We start from the raw sequence: 16,069 nt of genomic DNA, 5'->3' as shown, positions 1-16,069 counted from the left end.
ATTCTGTGATACTTGTAAATAACATTCCAGCACGACATTTCTTTTTGTTGAAAAAAGTGATTATTTTTTTAATTTTAGACTACGGATTAAATTGTTTTTGTGTGATTTTCTAAAAGCCATCCATAAAGGGAACCATCTTTTGTCTTTGCAGGATGGCTAACAGGAATGAATGAAACTTCTGCTGTAGTTACAGTCGCCCCGCAGAATTCCCCGCCCTCAGTCGTCCGCCAGAAGGTGGTGAATGTCGCTAACATGGGGGTTGTCCCTTCTGGCCAAGACAGTGTACACAGGTAAGTTCACAAACACATGACCGAGAAGTAAACTGGGGTGCCCTTGACCCCCTCTCTTTCCCCTAGACGATCGATTTAGATGTACAGCAACCACAAACCAGAAAAGCCAATCCTGTTGTCACTAAGACGATTCCAATTCATTGTGGCTCTCCAGGACAGGCTAGAACAGCCCCAGAGGCTACAAATCCTTACTGCAGCTGACCATCCATCACCTCTCTCTCCCACAAAGCGGCCGACGGGTGTGCATCACCAGTTACCCATGCAAGCACCAAACAAAATGTGGAGCAAATGATTTGGCCAAATTTGGTTTGGGCTGAACCCCTCTTGCCCCTTTCTTAGTATTCCGAATATCCAAGTACTTTCCCGCAAGACCCAGGGACACTGCCTGCGGTTTTGAATAGTGTGGTGTGTAACGAGGCGCCAGCTTGGGGTGCTCCAGCTGATTTCCTTTTGAAAGATCACCCCTAAGACGGTGTCCAATTAATAACTAGCAGTAGGCCCCTGTGGGGACCACGTGGTAATAGTTGGAGTCTGACCCCAGCGAGGACTCCACGTGAGAAAACATCACTTTGCGGAGCTCTGCTTCCGTGGGACTTGCAGCCCAGAAAGCCGGCAGGGTCGCCGTGAGTCGGAATCGACTGGCAGCAGCACGTTTGGTTTGGGTCTGGGTTTAGACGCCCAGCCTGTGTGTGGGAGCAGGAATATCGTCACCACCGGGTGTCCAAAGCGGGAGATCCAGTCATGTGTCCCGAAAGGAACCAAAACTGGTTGAGGTCACTTATCCTCCGATGGGTGGTTAAGATGAATATGAAAGTAAAAAGTGCATACCCCTTAGACACGCGTGCTTCTGCTCCCCAGTCCTCCGTGAGGTTACGGGAACTCTCTGCAAACCATCTTTCGGCCCCTCGATGGCGTCCTTCTGCCATTAACGTGCATCACTGGTAGTGGCCCTTTGCTATATTATCTGCACATACCATAGGAAATAAATTTGGAATCAAAGGGAAGTCCTTCAGCCGGGATGGTTTTTACTTTTTAACGTTAATTAGCACAGGCAGGAGAGACTCCGTTTCGGAGTGCTAGAGGTCAGCCGAGTCCTCGAGGCTCGGTGGTTAATCACTTGCTCGCAGGGTTTCCGTCCTCCACCTGCACTGGGAATTCTGTAGGCAGTTCCCCTCCTACAGAGGGTTTCTCTAGTGAGCTGGGAATTTGTCTGAGCGCTGCTGTGACCAGGCTTGCTGATCTGGGACTACTCCATGGTATGTCCTCGTGGGCTTTCCTAAGTTCCTCGTCTGTTCCTGAATTGGTGGCAGGGAAAAGAAGGTGGATGAAACAACATTCCGTGCTAATTATAACTATTGAACTTGACATCAAGAGAGCTGAGTTCAAGTGTTTGTCCTGCAGTCATACAGAGTTGCCTAACTTGGTTCTGCTAATTGATATAAACCATAGGTGCTAGTCAAAATGTAGATTTGCTTTGTACACCCTCTTCTCTCTTATTTTCATTTTCCTGGGTGATTTTCTCTGCCAGAAGCTGTTGTCTTATATTTGGGGTTCTTTCTGTTTGAAAATGCCAAAATGCCATACACCAGTTATAATTTTTGATTTGTGTATTATGAAATTTACTCTGAGCTATATTCAGTGTGTACCCACACTGCAGTCTGGTTTTAACACCCTCTTTTGTGACGCATTAAAAAACCAGGTAGAATCGCTTGTAGTGGAACTTACGGTTTTGTTTTTGTTTGTGTATGGATGTTTCTTAAAACTCTTCTGATAGCAAAGATGACCATACAGATTTTTACCCCCCTAGGAGGAAAAGGTCAAGTAAGTTTCTCAGAACTGAAAAATATTGAAAACAAGTTTTCCTGTTGCCTAAAAAGGGCAGCAGAGTTCAACAATTCTCATTAAAGCATAGTTTGCCTAGACCTTGATTTGGTAGTTTGGAGTGTCTTGTCTGTCTGGGTGATTTAAATTACAGTTAGAGCCAGTCCTCAGTTATCCGTGCTAATCTGAGGAGATGCACAGCTGAGAACCACCAGAGCCTCAGCCCCACACAGCTCATCCCGGACGCACTTCGGTTACAGCCCTAGAGGTGGCAGCAGCAGCAGCCTGCTGTTGGGCTCTGTTCCTTGAGGTCGGGTTGACTGCAAGCCCACTTGGTAAAGTACCTGTATGTAAATAAGCAAGAATCTTAACTTTCCTCTCATCTCCACCGTACTTAACTAAAGACATTCCACCTGGAAATCTTGGCTTTTGTGGTTCTGCAGTTTGACTGTAATCATGTTCTAAACTTCAGAACGCTTCAACCTAACAAATACCTAGCTATGTTTGTTTTTCATACAGAAATGAATTTTAAAAGTATTGTTGTATACAGGTATGAAATTTTTGCTCACTTTTCTCCTGCTCAGTAACACTTCCAAAAGCATTGTTAATAAAAAGCTGTACCAGATGCTTTCCTTGATTCCATTTCAAATGAAATATCAACAATTATTGCTTAAATTATAATAGCAAATTACACTTTATGACTTTATTGAATTGTGATAATGCTTTTTAACTGTATAGTTCAGTATTGTATTACTCAGTGGGATTAATAAACTTTTGTACCTAAGTGTGTATATTATTTAATTGTTAATGATAAAATTGAGATCCCTGTGGGAGTTTCGAGTGGCCCCTTTCTTTCTGCGATAGTTGATTTTCTGAGTTTATGAAGAACAAGGCAAAGTTACTCTCATTCATGTTAACCAGAATATACAGTTTCTGTGTATTCAGAAACACCAGGTGTTTTTAAAAGCATATTGACAATTAATATTCTATGAAACCATAAATTTATATTCAATAATACAGTGAATGAATTTCCTACTGCCTGGTTCTGAAATCATTACTACTATTCTTTAAAATCTGATTACTTTTTATATTTAATACCAGGTTTTAAACATTTCTTGAGATTTCAAAAAATTTCTTAATTAGCAAAATAATAAGTAAATAAAAGAATTTGCTAATGAGGAAAAAATGAATTTTCATTAATATGCAGAAATAAGTATTGTGTAGAGTTCAGAATTTTCGTTGAATCCTTAATAAAAAATAGGCCTTAATGCAGCAACAGAAAAAGGGTCCTGGTTAAGAAAAAGTCAATTAAAGGAACATGTTTTATGGACTTCACCCCAAAATCCAGCCCAAGTCTTAAGACACGCCAGTGGGTCGTGGCTAAGCACTTGTGTGTGGACCGAAGGTTGGCAGTTGAAGCCCATCCGCTGGTCCCCAGAGGAAAATGTGGCAGTCTGCTTCCGTGGAGATTTCCCATCTTAAAAATCCTACGGGGCAGGGAGTCACTGGCAAGTTGTTGTTCTTGGTGGCCTTCTGTAGTTCACCGCTTTAAAGGGTCAACCAGCAATGCATATCTGCTGTTAGGTTACACACGTTTAATCTTAACTTTCTAAATGATAGCATCAGAAGGTCAATCAATGTAGTAGTCAAAGACTTAACCCTTAACTTCTTTTCTGTGGTGCTTATTGTTTGAAAAGCCTGCCTTTGGTTTAATAAGTTGTTTTCATTATTAAATACAAAAGTGTGGTGAAATGCAGCCCCACTTTCCAATTCACAGTAATGTTTACAAAAGGGTGAGGGGACAAGAGCTTGCCCTTGGAGGACAAAACCATCCTGTTGAGAACCTACAGTGTGGCCCCGTGTGCCAGTTTGCTGTTTTCCAAAGGACGGTTACCAGTTGATAATAACAGTAGGGAAATGAGAAAGTTTCTCAGCACCCAAAAGCTTATTTTTTTAATGAATTTTGTTTTATTGTGAATTAGGTGGGGAACGATTTACATTTCAGGCCATCATCTCTACATTCACCAGTTCAAACCATTCTTCAAAGCCTTTCAAGTTTTTTAAAGCGGTGCTATTTTTCAGTGCAATTGAGTAAGATATCTATGGAATATATTCGTCTAATTAGGTATTGAGTATTAATACTAAAATATGGAAGAGCTATATAGTGTACAAGTCTAAAAGTATATTGTTTAAGATGATACTAACAAAACATATTCAAAGGGCAAACTGGGCAGCATTAGACCAGGACATAAATGCACTTGAGAGGAGGCCGGAGAAAGATGAGGCGCACTGCTCGCATAGGAGTTCGTTTGGGAGCCCCGAGGGGCATTTCTTCGTCCTATAGAGTTGCTGTGAGTCAGAATTGAGCCAGTGGCAGTGAATTTGGAAAGGGGAAATATCAAGATTTAATGTATTTTAGGGGAAGAAATTAGAGACAGTAGCCACTGGATTCCTATATTCCGTCTAAGGCCAAGAAAAATTTTTGTGCTCCTTGAGGGAAAAAAATCAAATTGAGTTGTAGAGCAGGTTGATATTTAACTACATGGGAATGAAAAGACATTGGCATTTGCTACTTTGCGTGTCCTCTGATAAAGATGCTCACGAGTCGTGTTCTTAATTGCAGTGGATTCAGTTCCGCGGACTTGGGTTGACCCCGTGTGTGCAGAATAGACCTGTTCCATAGGATTCCCAGAGCCATGACCCTCCAGAACAGTAGTTCTCAACCTGTGGGTCATGACCCCTTTGGGAGTCGAATGACCCTTTCACAGGAGTCGCTCAATTCATCACAGTAGCAAAATTACAATTATGAAGTAGCAACGAAAATAATTTTCTGGTTGGGGGCTCACTAGAACATGAGGATCTGTACTAAAGGGTCTGGGCATTAGGAAGGTTGCGAACCACTGCTCCAGATGGGTTCCAGCCACCATCCTTCCAGTTCAGCGGGAATCATGTGTACCACTCACGAGTTGAGTGAGCCCAGGGGATAGATAGCTGGCAATCTGTAACTCCACCATCTCTCAAGGATTTCTGCGCATCAGAGTCCTGTGGGGGCTTATGTGAAACTCAGATTACTGCAGCCCACTCCCATAGACCTGCGAGACCTGCTCAGGTTTGAACATGTCTCTTGGGCAGAGCCCAGGAATTTGTGTTTTAACTAGTACTCCAAGTAGTTATCATGTAAAAATTCCAGTGTCCACAGTTTTAGACTACCCTAAATTAAAGAGAGTTACAGATAGCCACATAGTACATATTTAAATATCTTTTTTATACATACACAAGCTATATAGATTAGTCATTAAGGGATAGCAAGAGATGAGATCCCCCCCCCCCCCCGAATCTGTCTCACTGTGCACCTACTTGCAAGATAACATGCGTATGTTGCTCCCTGGAGTCTGGCTGGCTGAAAGGGAAAAGGGCACACAGCACTTACACTATTGAAGAGCAAAGACTAGAACCTTCAGTACGGTTACACCTCGGCAAAAAACAGAAATTCTCACAGCCCAACCAATAGCACTAAAATGATCAAACTGACAGTTTTCAAGGACTTTGCTTTACTCGGCTGGGCCATGGACAACCATGGAGGCCGTAGTCGGGAGCGAAAAGGCATATTGGTGCAAAAGACCTCTGTGAGGGATTCCAAAGCAAAGACATCACTCTGAGGGCTAACGTGCCCCTGACCCCAAGCCATGCTATTTCCAATCACTTGAGATGCACGTCAGAGTTGAACACTGGATACAGAACATCCTGAAACCACAAGCTGCTCGGCAGGGGGAGAGGATACTGAGGTTTTCTACTCCTGTAAAGAGTTGATGGATGCCTTTCAAATGTGACGCTGGAGAAGAATATTGAAAATACCATGGAATGCTAATCGGACAAACCAATCTGTCCTGGAAGAAGTACTGCCAGAGTGCTCCTTAGCAGCAAGAAGGGGGAGACCTTGTCTTACATCTTTTGAACCTGTTGTCAGGAGAGTCCAGTCCCTGGAGAAGGGCATCGTGGTCGGTACTGTCATGGGCAGTAAAAGAGAGGAAGGGCCTCGGCAGATGGATGGGACACCGCAGCTGCAGCAATGGGCTGAGCCATAGGCATCAGTTGTGGAGCCAAGACCAAGCGGCGCTCCCTCGTGATGGCGAGAGGGCCGCTATTTGGCACCCGACCACCGTCACAAAGAGTTACAGCCCTGAAAACCCAGAGGAGCAGTCGTACCCTGTCTGCTAAGGTCACGGGGAGTCAGATTGACTCGGGCAGGGGAACGGTTTGGTTTGGAAGAGGAATTAATCCATTTCAATTGTAGGCTTGAATATCACATACCCTGGGGCCTGCTAAGAGTGTAAACATCTGCTTTGGGTGAACTACAGCCGGAATGTTGAGGGATGAAGCAAGACTTCATCTCGTGTACTTGGGATATGTTTTCCAGAAGAACCAACCCCTAGAAAAGCGGAGTCAGTACCATCCTTACCTTCAGCCCGATGATGGACACGGTGGCTGCGACAATCGGCTCAGGCATGACGATGGCTATGAGGATGGTGCAGGGCTGGGCAGTGTCTTGCTCTGCCGTGCACGGGGTCACTGCGAGTCAGAAACCACTCAACAGCACCCGACCGCAACCCCAACATTAAAACCATCCATAAAAGTGGTGTCCAGGAAGCCATCAGAGATCATAAATAAGAGTTTCTCTTTCAGCTGTCTAAATCCCTTCACATTTATCCCAGTGTCGGAAGTTCTGACATGCGAGTATAGCCGCATCCCTGAAAGGAGTTGTCACGCTACCTGCTCATGTTGCCCTCTCCCGAACAAGTTCACCTTAGAAGGGGAGATGCGATAGTTGAGTGAAAACAGAGAGCCTTGTCTCTGCTGGGATTCTGCGTTAGTTCTTTAGCTTAGTCAGTAACATCCTAGAATAGCCTTCCTGACTGGCTTGTATTTAATACTTATATTCCCGCATTTTTTCCTTATTATCCCTTCTGTTTGAATTTTGTTTACCCGATCACTTGTTAAGGAGGCACCTTGTAGATAATCGCAATCTTAGTAGAATAGATGTTTTGCTGTTGTCACTTAGGGTTTTAACTATCAGGAAAGTCTGGTGCTGTGAATGAAACAGTGTATCCATGGAAACCTGCAGTCAACTTTGTAATTTATCAACACCTTTAAAGGCAGTTTATTTGTTTTAGGTTTAAAACCACAGTCTTGGTGTACAATTAAAGTTCCAGTAAAGAACAACTTATCTGAATTTCCAGGGTCAAAATGAAATATCGTGTGTGTTTTAATAGGAGAAGTACTATCACATATTATTGTTTCTGCCCTAAAAGATCAATACCATGTAATTCTTTCATTACACATCTCTGAAGAACGGCTTGGTGACAGGCTTTGCTCGTGGCAGAATCACAGTCACATTGTCTCTCCTAGGTGAAGTTGTTAATATTTCCCGGCTTTTCTTAAACTGATCGGTATCTGGATCATTTTCCCGATCGTTTCATTTGTTCTGGTCACTGCGATGTAAATGCTGTGATTTTGAAGGGCCATATTGAATTCACGTTTTATGGATCATCTCACATTCGATGGCTTGGTTTCATAAGCGCTAGCACTCCTCTTCGTCTCCTTCATCTGTGTTAAAGCAACATGTTTGCTAAGCAATTGTTCATATACAGCTCTCATGCTTTGGTTTTTCCTACAAATCGGACCGAATCGGCGTCTGGAGCAGGACGGGAGATTTGTGGAGGCTGTTCGGTAGTCAGAGCCGAGTTGGTGCTCACGTTGGTGACTGCCCACTAGAGGACAGCCCTGCTTCTCTGTCTGACAGTTGTGAACTCTGCGGCGTCAGGAGCAGCACTTCATTGGAAAACAATTGAGGATCTCGGTTAATTTCCTAAAGAAAGCAGACTTGTACACTTCAAAAGTAGTCAAACTGTTTGTTTGTTTGCTTGCTTGCTTGCTTTAAAACATTCTTTAATTGCGTTTTCTTTGATTTCACTATTCCTAAGTCCATATGCTACCACAGTTTCACAAATAGGAACATATAACGGGTGGGGGGGGTGTTGAAAATTTTATATGGCCTTTATTATTTTTTATTGTATACAAATCCAAATGTTTACACAATACCTCCATCTTATGCATCATGTTTATATTGTGTATCTCTACCCTGGGAACATTTTTCCTCGTGAAATACATTTTTTAATACATTCTTGTAAGACATGACTATCATGGCTAGACAGTACTTTAAAGTATGTTAAAGTTTACTCAGTTCCTGATGTTGGACATCATAGGTCTGTTACTATTACAATTTTGCACATGACATAGGTCCAGGCAGGATACAGCTGTTTTCTTATAAAAATGAAAGCACTGTGTTCTGGGGGGGGGGGAGGGGGGCTCCCTCTGGGCTGACAGTCTGGCAAAGAGAAGGGGTAAGGATTTCCAGCATTAACCTCTATCTCCCCTCCCCTTCGCCAAAGGGACAGACCCCAAATGTCTGGTAACTAGTAAGTTCTATGGCCTCTTACAGAAAGTGCAATTGGATTGTTTCGCTTTTCTGCATAAAGACCTGCTAGGATGTAACGTTATTTTTCATACTGCCTCGAGAGGCTTGAATTGTAAATGGAGAGGCCTGAATTATGATGGTGACCCATGTTTGCTTTCACTCCACTCCTCAGCAGGTTACAGGAAAATAGTATGCTGATGTGGAGTGCTTTTGTTAAGACGCTGGGAAAATACATAGTGTTTAGGGAATCCTCTAACCCTGGATTATGTTTAAACACAGGTTGGGTTTTTGTTGGTTTGGTTTTGGTTTTTTGCTCGTCATTATTCAATAGCATAGTGAGCTTAACTTTAAAATACAATCTAATAGTCAATGGAATTTTTTTTACACACTCTAACATTTTCCTGATGCTCTGTATTACCTCCAGGTTGAAAGGGGGCTACAGTGTTACACCCTCTGGCAAAGAATGCTCCAAATCATCCTATTTTGGTGTTTGATTTCAGGGAACGCATTCAAACCAGTATTTCTTACATATAATCATTGTGCGACTTCATTACACATTTGTCAACTTTGGACTAATTATTTTTATACAGCGAGGGCAGGGCACTGCATCTCGCGCTCGTCTTTCTTACTAATAGGATTCTGTCTGCTTCAGCAGGCAGTAATTGAAGGCTCCATGTACAGAGCCGGGCGGGGGGTTAAGCTTTAGCCTGAGTGGACCATTGTCACAGCTTCTGGTAACCAGTAGAATAGAAAACATGAGAAGATTGAACTCAGAATAGAAGAAAATCAGAAGCCAGGAAGACTTATCCAACGGCAGAGAAAGCACGTCTGGGAGCCGTTGCATTAAGGGTAGCCAATCTGATTCTGCACAAAAAGATTTTATGTTTGTGACTTGGTTGATGCAGCTCTCAGATAAATATTTTTAAATTCATGTTATATTATTAACATTTTAGTTGTTAAGACAGTTCAGTTGTAGAGTCTCTTTTGCTTCAGACAAAGAGGATTTCTAGTTCATGGCCAATTTCTCATAGATCTGAAATACAAAAGTGTCATTTAAGTGCAAGAGGGGCTAAATCCATGAATTACAGATAATTTAGTTGTTCAAATGTGCCATTATCTGGCCTATTTTTACAATCCTGTCAATTGCTAAGACAAAAATCACATTTTTTAGCAGAGTGGTGTTTGCTTCATTTTTATTTTTTTTCTTTAAATTGCAAAACGTCCTAGAGGTTTCTAAAATAAACTGTCAATTACCAAAGACAATGGACAAAAAACCATTTAATCATATGAAGTTCAAATAGAGCCAAACCGCTTTACCTTCCCCTTTGGTGATCACCAACAAGTGGAATGAGATGGAAAATTTGAAAGAGCCCTGGATGGCATCTTTTAATCTCCATGGAGCCCGCCGCCACACATGGACAGTACAGGCCTACCCGCCGTCCCACTCACTGGTTCTGGTGGGTGGGGTTGCTGGTCCCAGAGGCTGCTGGTCTCCCAGCCAGACCTTCCTTCCTGGTTCCGCTCCATCCAAGAAGGTTTTGTGTTCTTCCTTCTGTGGAATGTTGGGAGGCTTCTGGGTGGACTTCTTTTTTTTTAATTTAACCTCTAAAGGCAGAAATTAACGCCATATTATGACAAAGCCTCAAGTCAAGATGCTGTAGATTACAGAACACTAAAAACTCTATTATAGTAAATCATGGTACTTTCTAAAGGGGAAAAATCAGCATTTTTGGAATAAAAATAGATTCTATGCATATTAAACTAAATAGGGGCAAGTCTTTATTGACTGATAAGAATACATTTGAATGGTGCGTTTTTACATATATGAAGAGAAAATATGTAACCTGGAATCAGAATGCTTGGATTCAGATTCCTGTCAAAGGCTGTGTGATCCTGAGCAAGCTCTTCAACTTCTGTGGGCCTCAGTCTGCTCACATACAGAATGGGAAACTACGAGTGCCTGCCTGCCTTGCAGGAGCAGAGACGCTCGTGCAGATGAAGTGTCCCTACTGCCACGTATGCAGTGAGCACTTAATAAACTGTGGCTGTTATTGCCATTAAACTCACTCTGCCTGCCATCTAGTCCATCCAACTCATAGCGACCCCGTAGGACAGGCTAGAACTGCCCTTTTGAGTTTCTGAGATGAGACTGTAACTGTTTACTGGAGCAAAAACCCACCCCCTCCGCCTACCCCCATCTTTCCCAGGAGGGGCCCTCCTAGCACCGTGAGTACGCCTTCGGCTGTGATCCACAGGGGTGATCAAAACTTTAGATGACCCTTGACTTCTGTTGTTGTTGTTGTTGTTACAATAAGATCTTAGTTTGAGCCCCAGTCAGAGGTTCTCATGTCAGCCATTCAACTGAGTACACCGATACTTGACCCAAGCTGTCTTTATAGCCAGTGTGTGCTTGCTTATATCCAGAAGCTAGCTCTTTGTACTCTGTCCATAAGTATCATTTAAATGTGTGTCAAAGCATAGCCTGTGTGGGAGCTAAACGATTAATAATTTTGGGGGGGGGTGGCTTTTGCTTAACATGGACCAAAACAAGCCAATTGTAATCACGCCGTGTTCCAATTAAATGCATCCTTTTTGAACTGTGAAATGAGAGTGTCAGAACATCTGATCTTTGCGTCTTCTGGTTTAAAGCACTGCTTCCACCATTGGTGCCACTAGATCCGAGGTACCTGCTTAGCAGGCAGTGGAGCGTTTATCCCCGCTACCAGACAGTATTGCTGGGGTGACTTCGCTTAGCATGTTCCTAAACTCACACCTCCTTTCTCAGGACCCCTCTTCTTTACAGTATTGAAAAGCATGTCTAATAAACAATTTTTAATACACTGCTCCCCAAATGGACATTTCTCTCTGCTGAATATGTTTTGTTGTAACATTGGCTGTCAGTTTTTGAAGAGAAGAAAAAACTACTCAGGGTTTTGCCGCCCTGACATTCCTACAGCGGTGTTTGGGTGCCCTCTTCGTGTACAGCCTCCTTCATGGTCCCTTGAGTGGTCGCTACCGCCAAGACTGATAAGACTATTGTTTTCATTAGTAGTCCGAAATGGGGAACGTTGTTGAACTATTTGGTGACTGAATTAAGAATAGGATGGCCAAGTTGATGGGGAAGGCTGCACAGAAAAATGGAAGTGTAGAGCTATCATTTGGGAAAGATTCGCCAAACCCGGAAACGAGTCTTCTGTGAGGCAAAAAGAACCTCAAAATCATTGACAAAAGAAATACATATAATCCTGCAAGGGGCAGTGCGCAGGCGAGGTCACTGCGGAGCTGGTGGTCTTTGACTTCCTCAGAAACTGGCAGGAAGGCGCCCAGCCTCCAGGCTCTTGAATGCCACGCTGAATGGCAGAGTGGGGTATGTGTTCGGTGCGTTATAAGAGCTCTTTAGAGAGCATTAATATGATTCAGGTTCTTAAGCTGGCTACTTAAAATTGCTTTTCTCAGTAGGAACACTGCTCTAGGTGACTCCTTGACAAGACTTTAGCATGTTTGTAGAAAGTAACTTACACACACACACACAGATGGCTGGGAAGTTTTCTAGTAGTCATCAACAAGCCACTAGCTAACATTTTAAAATCGTGAACTTAGCATCTATGTTCTCCTCTTGATGCCTGGCTCTGACTGTTGGAAACTGACTTTGAGGATTCTGCATAGGCCCCAGAATGGTGGGATTTCACAAACGAGCACCAAACATGTCATGAGATCTTGATGTCATTTAGGAAAGAAAGAAAGAAATTACTTTTCATTTAAAGAGAATCTGCTTCCTGCTTAAGTGGCTAATATTTTAATTAAGTAAGGAGTGAAGGTTTTTTGAGGGTCTCCTGATAAACTCCCTCTTTTATGTTGATGGTAATTAAACTGGTCCCCGAGGACACCCGGCTCCGAGCGGAGCCCAGGCCGATCGTCAGACAGGAGACACTGGCCAGTTGGTTTGCTCTTGAATAGTGCGCAGCGTGCTGTCGGCGCAGCCGTTTTGTGTGTGTGTATTGTGAGCCGTTGTCGGGGCTAACTGGGGCCATTGTGACTGAAGATGTTGCGCAAATTGAGGCAGATGGCCGGGCTTCAGACACGTGTCCCACAGAAAGGGGAAAGGGGCTGGCCCTGCAAAGTGGGGTCCCAGCAGGTCACAGACCTGCTCCACACTTGTTAGTGTTGTCAAAGGCTCATGTGCAGCAACTTTGTTTTTCTCCAGTCGGCCTTGCAGTCAGCCCCTCCCCCTCCACACTGTGTGCGACACGTTCCGGGGTGGGGGGGTCGCGTGGGGGTGGAAAATGGAGGCCTAGCGGGTTGCCTGTCCTCTCCCGGCACGTCTCTGGGGCCCAACTGTACATGCAGAATGAATTAGCAGGATTGACAGAAGTTCATTGTGCCTCCACCAGCTTTTCAGTCAATTGCAGTGCTTAAAAGGCTAGTTTTGCTTTTAATTCCTTGTAATTAGTAGGTTCTTCATGTCTTGGAATTTAGTAATGGGGCATTAGACCCTGAGTTTCCTCTATTACATTCTGAAGCAAAAAAAAAAAAAAAAAAGAGGGAGAGAGAGAGATTGCGTGAGATCCAATGTTCTGAACCTTAAAAGAAGGGGGTGTGCTGGGGGCCCCATGTGCGCCTTGGACGCCATCATCCACAGTAGAGACGGGACAGGCGTAGTTCAGCATGAGCGAATCCACTGAGACTCAGTAAGACTTTCCTCGTGGACACAAACGTACCTGACTTGTTGCGTAACCATTTGCAGATATGAGGAATTAAAATTCCTAACTCTCTGGGAGCAAACAAGAGTACTTTTTGCTTATTACGGTTTAAAAAAGCAAATAGAGTATTTTGGCTTAAATGGCCCGTGCTAGGTGAAATGCTGGTTAAGTGGGAAGAGGAGCGGGTCCCCAGTGCCCAGCACTCGCTTGCGGCCCTTGTTGAAACTAAGAAGCCAATAGACCTCCTTTCCCTGTCCTGTGTTACCATGCACCGAAGTCACTTGCTTGTACGGGGTGCTGGGCAGTTATTTACCATGTGTTTCTTTCCCCAGAAGAATGCTTTGCTTTGGGGTAGGAAGGGGACCTGTAATAAATTATTTCATCTGAGGAAATTGTATTTTCAGTCCTTTTTTTTTCTCCCTTCACAATAAAAAGTCTCTCTCTCTCTCTCTCTCTCTCTCTCTCTCTTTTTCCCTCCCTCCCCCTGCAGGTTTGCAGCTAAGACTGTGCACAGTGGGTCGCTGATGCTAGTCACAGTGGAACTGAAGGAAAGCTCTACCGCCCAGCTGATCATCAACACGGAGAAAACTGTGATTGGTTCTGTTCTGCTGCGGGAACTGAAGCCTGTCCTGTCCCAGGGGTAGCCTGCTTACATCTGGACTTCAGAATCTGGCACACAACAAAAGTGCCTGGCATCCACTGCTGCTGCCTTTCATTTATAATAATAGCCCTTCCATCTGGCAGTGGGGGGAGAACACACTCCTGACAGCCCTCCCTCCTGCTTTAGAATGCTGGTGCCGCTCTGGTGGCGGCCGCGCTGCCCCTTCGCTGTGCTAACCAAAGAACATGTATTTTACTGTCAGTTTATCACAGCCCTGGAATCCCTGTGACGGTTTCCCTGCGGCGACCTGGCTGCTTCCTGTGGCCGCCTGCTAGCCCTTCTCTCTCTGTCTCTCTCTCTCTCTCTCTCTCAGTTCGTGGGAAATCGGTGCCCTTTGGGCAGGAAGCAGAGATTAGCCGTCTGCCCGCCCCCTGCTGGGTGTGTGAAAATGGGGTCGCACACTTTCTAGAATGAAGGAGGTCTCTGGAAAAAGAGAAGAAGAAATAAAAGGATGTTGCTCCTTGAATTTCCTGGGATCCTAATTGATTATGGACAACTGTCATCATGAAATGATCACTGAACAATAAGATGAATAAACGAGCATTGGAATCACGTTTGTCTTCGCATTTTTAGTGGGAAACTGTCAGTGATGTTGGAGTGGGTGCTCGGGCTTGGGCTGGTCTAAGGCTGCGGTGGACTCTCAGTGTTAGATTGGGTGGGGCGGCCGCAGGGCCTGGCTAGCGAAAGAAAAGCCACTCTCCCACCAGGCAGCTAGTGCCCAAGAGAGAATAGTTGGTGTGCTTCGTGACAACTTCACAAACCTCTTGATCTTTCACAGTGTCTCCTGCATGCAGTTCGGATCTGTTGTCAGGAATCTGATGACAGGCCCATCCCTGCTAGAAAAATTCTTTGAATCCCACGGTTTCTCTACAGGTCTTGGGGCCCAGCTTTGATGGACTACTATTAGCTTAATTGTAGGAAATTTGAGAGCTAATCATAGGATTAACATATTAACATCTTTAATATGCTCACTTAAGCAGGTTACTGTTTTTATTAAGATTGTCCTAGAATCAGAAAGCTAGGCTCTAAGAGTTTCATCCCTTTCGAAATGTTGTTTACTTTCACAACACGGTAATGGCCTTTAGGGCAATCCGATGCTGGGCAGTTAGTTCCCTGTGGAGTAGTGGTGAACCAGCCAAAAGGAAGAACACAATGACCGCAACACGGCAGCCCGTATCTGGAGGAGAAGAAAGAAACACCATTCTTGGGATACACGTCCTGAGAAGGCCAAACAGACTGTGGAAAATGATTTCCATTCCCAGGCTTGGGAGGTAGAAAGAGCAAGCGCGATGGCTTGGTTTCCCTTCTCCTGAAACGCAGCAGAGAATCTACATGGAGAGAAAAGTTCTGACTGTGGAAACCATCCTTCTGCCTCACACTGGAAACTGCTCTCTGGACACCCACACCCAGAAGCCCCTCGGCAGTTTCCAGTGCCACCTTCTTTCTCAGGGCACATAACTTTGGACTTCGGGGGCAATAACTCATTAAAACGCTGCATACAATGTGACAGGCTAAATACCAGCTTTCTGTGGAAAGAAACATTCAGGCGTACGTACAGTGCTCCCTCAAGGTCAAGGGGAAAGGATGCTGTGGCTTGGAAAGGCTTTAGTGTGCCTTACGGTAAGTAACTACTCATCTTCAAAGAGGTTACCCTTCCTTAACTTTTGGGGTGGGTTGTGGGTTTTGTTGTTTGTTTGAGCTTAAGTAAGGAAATGTAAGATTTTACTTGGAAAGTTTCACTGCTAACTTGAAAATCGCTATTAGGTCAGTAGCTTAATTTATAATGTGCCACCAGTGGAGACCATTTAAATGGCAGCTTAATAACATTGAAATACTGTCTTTGTAAATGAAATTACACAAATGGCCAGTCCTCCGTGTAGAGTTTGGTGAGATTTGGAGGTTATGTTTTTGTTTGTTTTGTTTCGGTATAGGAATTCAGAATCCTAATCCATGACTTTCTTTAAATTGTCCCAATGAGTCGAGTCACTTGGAGTTGAGTCTTTGTTCTAGCGATTATTTTTCCCTTCTAATGTTCATCTAATGAGACATTTTATGTACGCCCATCGTGAAGAATGTCTTTCACCGTATATTTCGGACGGAGTCAGTTTGGGGACTGTAATAT

At 44.0% G+C, this 16,069-nt stretch overlaps 1 protein-coding gene across 1 annotated transcript in view; it reads left to right on the top strand.

Annotated features, from left to right (window-relative positions):
* Positions 1 to 14,499, top strand: part of AP3B1 (adaptor related protein complex 3 subunit beta 1) — a 267,505-nt gene extending 253,006 nt beyond the window's left edge. Inside the window, exons 26-27 of the mRNA XM_075541203.1 lie at positions 152 to 290; positions 13,777 to 14,499. Coding sequence (XP_075397318.1) covers positions 152 to 290; positions 13,777 to 13,930 — 293 coding nt within the window. The 3' untranslated portion in view covers positions 13,931 to 14,499. The remainder of the gene's footprint in view (positions 1 to 151; positions 291 to 13,776) is intronic.
* Positions 14,500 to 16,069: the final 1,570 nt, after the last annotated feature.

This window comes from Tenrec ecaudatus, chromosome 2, assembly GCF_050624435.1.
Source record: "Tenrec ecaudatus isolate mTenEca1 chromosome 2, mTenEca1.hap1, whole genome shotgun sequence".
Taxonomy (NCBI): Eukaryota; Metazoa; Chordata; class Mammalia; order Afrosoricida; family Tenrecidae; genus Tenrec; species Tenrec ecaudatus.
This window is presented reverse-complemented; position numbering and strand designations above follow the sequence as displayed.